Below are 12,216 nucleotides of genomic sequence, written 5' to 3'. Positions count from 1 at the left end.
GAGCTCAAAAGCTGCATGAATTTATGTAAAACTCTGTTCTCTCACTTTTTTGATTGGAATCAATCTAAACATCAGGTCATAGACAGAGAACACAGGGGGGGCTAACACCTTCAACATATTGTCTAGCTATCACCATTGTTAACAGCTAACCCGAGAATGCAACTTTTAAAAAAAGGGTTTTGTGATTTACACATGAAAGAAGTGAAACTATCACTGTATTCTAACAGATGAAAGGCTTAACAGACAATCAATTCTTCAATGTATAATTCAGTTACATCACACTGCAAATTTTTGCTATAAATTCTGTGTTACGATCGAGCCCTCCACAATCACCTGATGAAGGAGCGTCGCTCCGAAAGCTAGTGTGCTTCCAATTAAACCTGTTGGACTATAACCTGGTGTTGTGTGATTTTTAACTTTGTACACCCCAGTCCAACACCGGCATCTCTGAAGGATGATAAAGTATGCACCAGAAATTCAAGAATCTGTTCTGAAATAATATGCAGAAATTAAACTAGAAATGGATAAGCATGATATGAATGACAGAATGCTTAAAGAGTCTTGCATTCCTCCAATGGCTATTTACCATGTGAATCAAACTGGAAATAAAATATGTCAAAAATAAATGCAATGCCAATATATTACATTTTCACCATTATGTTCACAATTTAGCCTGCCATTTAATCAGCATAGTATTTATGTTACTACCCCTGAGATGTCCAACGTAAATGTAATTGCCATCTATGGGAAGGGTAATAGGCTAATGAAAAAGACCACCTTGGTGTGTGAATGTTTCTTTCTAAAAACGAGCATCAGATTAATATGTCACCGTCAAGCAAGTGCCAAGCATTACTTGATGGGACCCGTTAAATTGTCATTTGTAGATTCTGCAAGGTCAGGAAAATGATCAGGACAGGGAATAAAATTGACATTGATGCCACCAAAAAATTTAAATTAAAAGAACTTGGTTGAAAATTAAGCAATATGTTTGGCTTGGGAAATAAAGTGTAAATAATGAGGCAATGTTACTTTAAAAGGTTGTAATAAATAACTTGGTGGACAAAGATGGTAAGCTATGACATAATAAGTCTGTCAAAACACAATATCAATTTTTATAAGTGTATTGAGTTTGCTTAATGTTTATTCAAATCAAATTCAGTACCTCATATGGTACTCTTCTATACCGCAACAGAGATTACTCCATAGCAGCCATCTGCCAGTTGGTGAAAACAATGTGAACAACCCATTTCAGTTAGACATAAACATACAGAAGGCTAAATCACAAACACATGGTACCTCATAAATTAAATGTTACTGTTCATACTTATAGTTCTGAAGAAGGGAAAGGGTTAGATTCTGTGTGCTTAACAACTGGACATCAGATATAAATCTGTGACACAGTTCTTTGGATGCTGTGAGGTGGAAATATCCAAATGAACACTTCTGCTGCATCAGTGCTACAGGCTCCAGTGGGAGTCCACACTGCCGAATCCAGTAGCTCAGAGTGCTTTCTATAGTTTCTTCCCTCCATTATGTCTTCTTCTTTCTTCCACATATTAACCCTAGGTTTGACAGCAGACCTAAGGAATGTGTGTTTAAAAATTACATGATAGCAGAATCAATCTCAGCTATATACAATGTCAGTGTCACTGCTATGACATGTTTGCTGTAGGCTCAAGCAGCATTTTTGCAGTCTCACAGTTCAGAAAGTCCCCAGCTGCTATACATGCCTGGCTTTCCAAACTTTCATCCTCATCTGTAATAGTTTTATTGGTTTTAGAATAGCATCAACATGCTCATGATTTTAGATCAATGTGAATACATAACAAATTGTAATTTATATTGTGTCTTTAACAAACCACAAAGGAAAAGATTTTCTAGTAAATACAAAGTTGTTTTTTAGAGTAAGGAGGGAGATATCTACGCAGCGAGCAAGCAAGGCATTGCAAGTCCTTTGCTGTTTTCCCCGCCTCCTTGAAGTGACTGAGGTGATGACTAATAACCATTATTTCTAAATTCAATTATTATTATGTTTTTAATCTTCCAATGTCTGTGCAAGGTGAAATGATTCAAATGGCTAAACCAACAGTGGACCCCTCTACTACTGCGTACATTAACTGCAGACTTACATTCAAACATTTATTTGGCATGAGCTTTGCAGATAAATATTTCTTAAAAATTAATATTAAGCCAAATGAAACAACGTAAGAGGGAAACTGAGGGGTCCAGAGCATGGGGATAAGCAGGTGAAAGCACAGCTGGCAATGATGGGACAAAGGAGGGATGATGCCCAAGGGGTTAGGTTAGTGGGAACATATTTCTAAAGGATTAGGAGAGCTGAAAAAAAATATTCAAGTAAATGTGAGCATGAGAACCTGAACGAATGAGGATTTGAATGAATGACACTTGGTGTTAGATAGGATATTAGTAGATTAAATTGCAATGAGCTTAAGTTTACAGGTGTGGTGGTTGGGAAGCCAACCGGCACAAAATTGGAGTATTAGAATCGGGACATGTCAAATGTATAGATGAGGACTCAGCAGGGTATGGGTCAAGGTAGAAGTAGAAACAGACTATGTGTAAGAAGAGGAATAAGGCTTTCTTTTTGATGAAGGATATGTTAAGGGGACATAGTATAGATTTTGTGGTAGCAGTGCAGGAGGAAGAAGGCAGCTACTATTTGAGATGTCATGGCAAAATTGGATAGGTAAGAATGTGTCAAACTGCAGGTTGTCCCAATTAGCTAGACAATAGAAAAGAGGCAATGCAATAGGATGATGTGTTTGATTATGTCAAGAGCAGCATAACATGAGAAGAATGATGAAGGAGAATGTTTCAGGCAGTTACAAAAGTGGGACTTTTCAAGACACAGTTATGTTTTAAAATGCCTTCTCTAATTTAAGGTGAAACAAAATATTCTGGATAGGAGAATAGTGATCATACTGACACCTCTGCACAGAGATAGTTCACACAATCTGGTTGTCATGGGGAAAGAGAAGTGAACTAAAACCCATTGAAAATCCCAGTGCCAATTTTCACAAGACAGTAAAAGGAACAGCTGCTCTTTGAAGATACAGAGAGACACAGATAAAAAGTGGCAAAGCAGATAATACCTGTGTGAAAGCAGGATATTGTTAAGAAGCCATTTTTCTAGTTAAAGGAAGACAACAGAACACATGGAACTTTTGGAGACTACAGGAACAAGGAGTTGCTGATGTGGACTTTACTGGTGGAAAGCAAATCTGAAATATGGGTTAAATGGATTGATTTTCAAAAGATTTTGAAAGTTGCAACCTGGTGTTACAAAGCAAAGTGAACCTGTTCGAACATGTTCTTGTCACATATCTACCAGAAGTAGGTGTATCGTGAAAGGAGTTGTATGAGGTATCTTCATTGCCTTCATTAGTTAATGCAAAAATACCTTTTCTTACTTTAAAACATTATTGCCTGTTCAGTAGTTTTGATTTATGTTCATTTCAGTTTGAAATTTTTTGTTTGTTCTTCAGTTTATTTACACTGACACTGGAATTTTTTTATCAATCTCTAAAGGGATATTAATGTGGTATAATTACACTTTTTTTAAAAACTTGGTTCAGAGCTGTTTTAGTGATGTGGCAGGAGAGGAAACCAAATGGCAACACTCAAATATGCAGTTGCAGGAAAGAAGAGCAATCATTTACTAGGCAATAATATATCTAAGAGCTTTAATGAGAAGAAGGTTGAGCAGTAATTTGTAAAGATGGTCAAAAGCAGCATCTTTGAGGAAGAAGTGATGGTGTGGTTTCGAAAAGGATAGGAACAGATCCAGAGAGAGAGAGAGAGAGAGAAATACTTCCATCATTAATGAGCTTGGAAGAGAGGATGGAAAATTGAGTGGTCAACAAATAGCAGAAATGGGTTGAGGAGACCAGGGTGTGATTTCATGAACACAATATATTTGGAAAAGACCTGAGGGAAGAGAAAAGAGAAACTTAACTATGTCACTGATGTGCATACAAAATGTCTAGATCAGAAACAGAACTATAATGGCAAGACAATGTGGAAACATAAAATGGCAAATGTTACATGAAAACTATTGACTATTTGGTTAGGTTTCCAATTCAACAGATCAGTTCTATCCTTCTCAAATATCCATGGTTGCACTTGCTGTTCTTTTCGGGTCCAGTAGACAAAAACATTATTGCAATATCTGATCACCTTTTCTTTGTTTACCCAGAATATTGAGTTCATTTTTTATGTCCTAATGCCAGTCAAATTTGATTAGCATCAAATCTGGTATTTAATTAGCTTTGTTACTCAATGTAGAAATTTGTGAAACCAGGAGAGAATCTGTTTAGAGTTGTATTACCATGCCAACAAATTTTGGAAAGAACATTTCACTGAATACTACAATTAGCTAATCTCAAAACAAAAAACACCATTATTCAATGGTGATTCAAAGGATGAAAACTAAAGGTCAGTTGTTCCTTATTTCCTCATAGGCTCCCTACCACATATCCAGCTCCAAGAGCTGGTAGGCAACGTTATTGGTTGAGATACAGTTGACAATTGAAACAGGCATATCTGTGATGCACTGCACAATTGTATTACCAGACCACAGAACTTGTCTCTCATTAGAGAGATCAAATAGTGATGGTTTAACAAGAGTCACCATACCTCAGGCAAGGGATGAGGCTGAGAAGGGAAATCCTTTATAGTAACCTAAGCTGGTGCAGGAATGAACCGTCATTATAGAGTGTTTTCTGAAGTCTTAGTCTTTAGAAATTAAAGACATTGGTCTTCAGAAACTGAATGCAAGGAAAAATACTTCAAAGGAAAGAGTTAACTAGTTTCTTTTAATCTGTTTAATTTGTTCACATAAGTACTCATGACAAAACATCCAAAGCAATTTGTGAAACTGTGCAGATTTGCTTTCATTTAAGTTTTGAATTGAAGCCAGCAAAGACTAAGAGAATCTTTCAGCATTTGATTATAACAGGTTGTATTGTGTCCTGTTTGGAGTGTCCTACTGGGAAAAAAAATTCCTTATTAGGTTAAAAAATGTAAGAAAGTGACATGACTTTTACACAATTCCATTGAATGCCATAACGGCACATTTCCTTTTTTTGCTATGCACTTTTTACTGCTGTGTGGGAAAGCACATGTATGAGACTATGCTTTGCAAATACACTCAAAAGGAATAGGCAGATGTTTATAAAGTTTATCTGATTGGAGTGTTCCACCCAAAAATAAAAACCACACTGAATGAATGTAAACATACCAAAAATGGAAACAGTACAAGCTCACAAAAAGAAACTGGCAGGAAATAGAGCAAACCGGTTTTCCAACCAAAGTGAACATTCAAAACTGCAGGATTCCTTTTGAAGTCCTCAAGAGATTACATCAAAAGGATTTGACCAAGATTGAATACGTGTTATGTATCTTGTCCTCTACTGCAGAGAAACATAAAAGATTTTCACTAGTAACAATGTGCACAAAGCTTTGCTGGGAAAACAATTATCAAATTCTACCAAACACAAAGATCTCAAGTTCAACTTTAATTCTGGGTCTATACTGAATTTATTTATTCAACAAAGATAACAGCAAGAATACTGCAATTGGTATCAGCAGTCTCTAACTATGGATAGGAAATTAATTTGTTCTTACTGCTCTGGATCATCACCCAGTAACTTCTGCTAAAAAGGATTAGTGCATGAACACCATGAGAGGATAAGACCAGTTTCAGCACTGTTGTTTTGCACGATTTAATAGCCTACTAAAATTGTCATCAATGTTCATATATTAAAATGATAATTTAACAAGATAGCAAAATATATTCCTACCATTGGACTATAACACAACAAAAATCAATGATCTTCAGAAGTAAAAAGCTGAAAAATTAGGCGACTAGAATTGTCCAACATATATTTACCAGACTACTTAATGGTCAGATAAGAATACCACTCAAATAGGCACCTCATACTTGTAATTGCATTGGAAATGTAATGATTACAGATATATGCAAAAGCACTACAATGTTCAAATGTAGATTTTCCATGTGATTTTCATATGGGTCATGGAGACTGGGCACTCTTAAAAATGGTGGTAGGAGCAGAATTCAGACTCCTACCTCCATTTCTGACAGATCATATTTTCACCAGGTGAGGGGGGTGGAATTGAGATTCCAACATATCGGACACTAATTTAGGGGGAATGTTTGAACTCCAGTATTGATAAGATCCGTGCACTGTCATGCTGTTGAATTATTTATATTGCTGGCCCTCTGATGATCAAAAGAACTACCTGTCTGTTTATGTGAGATTTGAAAAAAATCTGTTCTAGCATTTTCAAAGCTGATTGTTAACATAACCCAAACTGCCATCACCACAATGTTATTAAGGTTTACTTGCTTTCCACTACATATCACAAAGTGGAGAAAGGGGGCAGTTGTAAGCTCAGTCTGATAACAGCTTAAAAGATTATCATGGGATACTTCCTTGGTGTAGGGTTATGAACATAAATGTTTGTTTTTAAAAGGAATGAAGTATCTCTTTTAATATACAATGAAGTCTGAAACAGACATTTACAATTTTATTTCTACATTGTACTATGCCACCATTGATCTGCCTATGGTAGATACTGAGTTAACATGGAAGGGTGTAAGGGCAAGGAGCAGTAGAAGCATGGGTTAACATATGCTGGCATAGAGAATAGGTACAGATATTAGGGATGTGAGGACTGAGCGCTGTGGACTTAATGTTTGAGAAAGCAACTAAGTGAAATTGCCTTTTACACAGACTTCTTTCTGCATCTGGCAGTTCATGGACATCTCTGATTAGCATTGGGAGGGAGCAGTCAGACTGCATTCTATACCTACCTCCTCCAAGACCAAACATTGCACCATTTGGGATATGTTCCCCTGCAGGCATGTATGCCGAGCTAAAATCCAGTCCTTAATTTCTCAGGCCATCCCATTATGTATTAATAGTATCGTAAAGGCTAAATGTATTTTAATAATTTTATGGCCTAAGTAATTCTGTGCCTGCACAAATATTTGGTTTCGTAGTTCCTAGTACATCGATCCAACAATCAAAACATCCAGCTGCTCAGTTGCTTCTGATACAAGTACATGGTTCAAACAGAGTTTAGATCAGAGTGGTGCTGGAAAAGGGCAGCAGGTCAGGCAGCGTCCGAGGAGCAGGAAAATCGATGTTTCGGGCAAAAGCCCTTCATCAGGAACCTTCAAACAGAGGTTAATACCTGGTGATTAATATAACTAGTTTTGTATTTACAAGGCTATTTAAATAACAAAATACTCTGTCTCACCAGTTAACTCTTTCTGCTTGGATGGAGTTGCTATGCTCCTTGGTGTTTGATCCTCATAAATGATCTATGAGGAAACAAAGAAAATCAAATGCATCACTGCCATGCCTCAAGATCTTTTGAGCATTTTCCCATGAAAACAATTTGGACAAAATAGATTTCAATGTTTGTTTTAAGTAGCATATATACTCGTGTATAGGTCGATCTCATGTATAAGACGATCCCTTATTTTTGGCGAAAACATCTTGTATTGTCCATATATCTTGTGTATAAGTCAATCCTACTATAATGTATTAAATCACATTCATTCATTCACACCGGTAACTCTATTCATCACTCTTTGTTTACTATATCGCACCTCCATTCATTCATTCATAATTCTACTTACACTTGGTTTACTACGGCACGTTTTGATTCATTTGTTCAGACAGGTAATTCTATTCATTGCTCTTTGTTTACTATATCTCACCTCCATTTGTTAATTCGTAACTCTATTTACCGCACTTGGTTTACGACAGCAGGTTTTGATTCATTCATTCATTCAGACTAAGTCTATTGGTACTTATCACACTTTGTTCACAATACATCCAAAGTTAATATCATTAAAACGTTAATTATTTTAACTGTGCCATTATGAATAAAGGTGAGATATATTAGCTACATAATGGTATATCTTTAATTCTTTGACAAATTTGTTAATGTTGCTGAGGTTCATAACAGAGGAAATGGGAGGGAAATGGAAGAATTTGGCAAGCAAGTTCAAGATGCTTACATTCAGAATTTAATAAATGTTTCATTTTAAGTGTGTCATTATATCAGGTCATGACAATGTTGAACAGTGTGATTTTGCAGGATTTCAATGAATCTTTGACTTGCTAAATTTTTGTACCAGTCTCTTGCTTTTATCCGGTATTTACCTTTGCTGAAATTCATTGTGTTTCTCTTCTTTACCTGGGATTAGTTGTGCGATCAAATTGACTTTCGTTAATAATTCGGTATTTCGAACTGCAGCATGAATTTCAGCCCCTCAAAACTTGTGCCTTTGTATTAGTCGACCCCTAATTTCAGCTTAAAAAAACCGTCTTCAAAATTCAACCTATACACAAGTTTATACAGTACTAGTCAGCATGACATTCAAACACATGAATACATATAAAACTAAATGGCACAGTTGGATGGTTTGTGCAGCATTCATACATTGGCTAGTTGTTCAGCAATATTTGGTCGTTTAAGGAGACATCTGCCACCTTGGTAGTGACAAATCTTTTGGATATTTGTGTTTCTTTGAAGGAAGACTTTTTAGGCATCAATTCAGATATCAGAAATGCAGCAGAGAGGTATCAAAAGGGTTATCAAGAGGCACTGGATTTCAAAAGTAGAAACTGTACTGTTCAATAAGGGCTTGTTCTTGTATTAAGTAAATAGTCTAACAATTGGGCTATCATACTCTTTATACTTTGTATTTTTTTGTTTCTGTAATGCCATGCAAATGAAATTGATTTGATTATAACAAGTGACATCTATTATTCTTATTTGTTTTACCTACTGTGCAATAACATAGTTTATGACCTCAACAAAGAAATCTTTCTCTAGTGTTAGTTCAATCTATCTTTACAAAGATTAATGAACTATATGTGTTTTGTGGATAGAAACCTGGTACAGATTAGAAGAGAATTTCCTGACTACTGCTATTGTTGCAGCAAACACATGACTGTGGGATTTAACTTACAAGAAGAAAGGCAACCAGACAACTTATGACACTGATTGACTCCACTAAATCTGCTTAAATGTCACTCCTCTATGCCCAATTTAGTCTATTATTTATATTAGTTTTGCTTATCTGCCTTCTCTGGTTTTTAGCACTACATGTTTGCATATATAGTCATATTTGAAACTCAAAACCCCATCTTCACATCCTACCTTTATTTTTGATTTGTCTGTTCCTCATGTCTGATATCATTTGACTAGGTCTGTCATGAAAAATGCAGCTTTCTGTAGCTCTCCTTTCACAACATTTTCATTTACTGGAGATCAAAGCTAAGTTTACAATTGATATGTCTCAATGCACACTGTTAACAGATATATCAAATAAATTATCATAGGAGAGGGCCATAGGTAACATCTATGTTTGACATTTGCAACTATTTTCATTTTCTAGACATTTGGTTATATTATTCCTAAATAAACCAAATCAACATTCTTTATGTCGGTTTATGTTCTATTTGGATATAAATTTTCCATACATCATTCAATGCTATCCTGAGATCATGTCTACTGGCCACTGTGCCTTCCATCCACAATTCAGTCACCTCAAGGCCTAACTTCCAAAGTGTTCCTCATCAGCTTTCCAAGCTTTACTGTATATAAATTCCAGTATATCTGTTACATTTTTCCTGCTGTAAACATAGACAACTTAACATACCTATTACTGCTGAGCCTTCAATAACTCCCTATCCACTAATACATGAATATTAAAATTCTCACTTTGGTTACCATACATGGTTTTGTATTGCATTGCATTTTTAAGAACTATTGATTCACCAGATATGTCGCTGGTTGGGCCACCAATTACTGCCATCCCTAATTTCCTTTGGATAGGTTAACAGTCATTGTCCGTTGTATGTTCCATCTTCAATACTCTTCACTTCCTTCTTGGCTAACTATTGATTGGCTGAATTTAATTATTAATTGACCATCAGTCATCCACTATTGTACAATCTCTAAACTCTTCTATCTTGATTTATATCACCACCTTTAAAACCCAACTTTACAAAAACCTCCTATAAGTCTCTTCCTGACAGGCATTACTTTTGTCTCCACATCTCTAATATATTTTATTTAGGAATAGGTTGCATTATAACACACTGTCCACAAAATCTTTTTAAAGTAACTTTTTAAGGAAAGAAGGGACTCCAATTTTGTAGCTTTGCTAGAAAGTTTACCTTATTGTCAAGTGTCATGAAACATGTGTTCTCTTCATTGTTGTCATTGGCTCTTCCTGTAGTTGCTGAAGGTATATTATCATTGATGTCAGAATTCAACCAGTTTTGGACAGAGCCCAGATTCACGTTCCTGGAACTTATCTCTGACTGGAAAATGCTATCCATATCCTCCCTTTCAGGTGTAAGAGGTCCTGCGATGACATTCTCATTGTTATTAATTGAGGCACATCTATTTTTTCTAAAAACTTCAGTTTCTTTTATACTGGTATTTTCATTGTTGAGACTTGAAGGATTATTCTGCTGCAATGCATCATTGTATTGTGTTGAAATTATCCTGTGGGTTTCTAATGTGCCCCTGGAACCGTTAGATGTCATATATTTTTTGGAATCTTTGTAACTTTCATTTTTCAAGTCCGAGTCAGTACTGAATGAGTGACAATCCAAACAAGAGGATTCTGCCCTTTGTCGAGATCCCCAAATTGATTTCACTGAACCATCATCGACTCTCTTCAGTGGATCGAGAACAACTGTTTCAGAGGCTATTTCTGTAGTTTAAAAGAAACAAATTTTAACTTTAAAAAATACAACATCAATTATTGTGCATAGTAACCAGCTGAATGTCAATCCCATTTCCAACAAGTACAGAAGATAAATATTGCTTCAACATTGCATACGCAGGTCATTACTGAATCAGTGCTTTAAGAAATGCTTTTATTATCCTACTTCATTGAAAAGAAACCAATACAAAGCCTGCAGATCAAATACATACCTACTTCAGAAACTCATTTCATTCACATTACAGAAAACTATCATTTACAGCATTCATGCTCATTTGCTTAACCCAGTTTATGCATAATTTGATGTTGCCATTTATTACAATATTACCAATTTTATATGAATCGTTATTTTTGCCTGATCTATATTGTGCCTGTATAGGGGTTCAAAGGCCTACAAATAACTCACATCAAAGTTTTCCACTAAAACTCATTCTATATCTTGGTCTTTCAATCTAAGATCCTCTCTTACTAATGTATTCATCCAATCTCTTATTAAGAATGTTATCAAGCCTTCTTTTCCTTTTTATCTATCCTTCCAAAATGCTGGTTATCCTTGGATATTCAATTCTGAATATCGGTCACACTGTTGCCACATCTCTGTAATGGCAATTAAACCTACCTCAATTTATGCATTCAGATCATAACCCTTTTCTTGAATGTCACATGCATTCAGAGAGACTGCATTTTGTTTAGCTGTTTTTTATTTGTTCATGGAATGTGGACATTCTTAGTTGCCGTTGTGACAGTGTGTTGAGTTGCTTCTTAAACTTCTGCAGCCCATTTGCTAAGGGTAAGCATACAATGTCATTATGAAGGGATGATTTGGGGGTGCCAGTGTTGGACTGGGGTGCACAATGTTAAAAATCACACAACACCAGGTTATAGTCCAACAGGTTTATTTGGAAGCACTAGCTTTCAGATTCGTACTCCTTCATCAGGTGGTTGTGGGACCATTAGTCATTGGGAGACCACTAGTCAATGGTGAGGTAGGAGGCCGCCTTGTCAAATTCCTTTGGGATACTGGAGGTTCCCACACAACCCGAACACCTCTAGGTTCAATAATCTACCCCGGCGGACCACAGGGACTATTGCTTTAAATGGGTTTACTGTCAATGTACAGGAAGGGTACATTACAAAACTGATAGAATTTAAACTAGATGACATTACATGTCAGTACTCTGCTTTTTTAGTCAATCTTCCCCCAAGCGCAGTACATATACTTGGTATCAATTACATGACTAGGTGCAATTTTGCTTTTGATTCAGTGAATACCTGCATATGGCAACTGTCTCCGACTAGCAATGTAGTCCCACCCATCATTTCAGCAGGCAGTTGTGCTAATTGAATCTGCACATAGAAGAGTTTCAGGTTAATCCCTTAACAATGACCAAGGATCCGACTATGAGAGAGATAAT

General features: G+C 36.1%; 1 protein-coding gene across 4 annotated transcripts in view; it reads right to left on the bottom strand.

Moving 5' to 3' along the window:
- Window positions 1–12,216, bottom strand: part of LOC122562594 (smoothelin-like) — a 356,856-nt gene that overhangs the window by 157,767 nt on the left and 186,873 nt on the right. For all 4 annotated transcript variants that reach the window (XM_043715562.1, XM_043715563.1, XM_043715564.1 and 1 more), the window contains exons 7-8: window positions 10,245–10,789; window positions 7,306–7,369 (exon numbers count right to left, since the gene is read on the bottom strand). In XM_043715562.1, the coding sequence (XP_043571497.1) occupies window positions 7,306–7,369; window positions 10,245–10,789 (609 nt within the window). The remainder of the gene's footprint in view (window positions 1–7,305; window positions 7,370–10,244; window positions 10,790–12,216) is intronic.

Source organism: Chiloscyllium plagiosum, chromosome 25 (genome assembly GCF_004010195.1).
Source record: "Chiloscyllium plagiosum isolate BGI_BamShark_2017 chromosome 25, ASM401019v2, whole genome shotgun sequence".
Classification (NCBI taxonomy): Eukaryota; Metazoa; Chordata; class Chondrichthyes; order Orectolobiformes; family Hemiscylliidae; genus Chiloscyllium; species Chiloscyllium plagiosum.
This window is presented reverse-complemented; position numbering and strand designations above follow the sequence as displayed.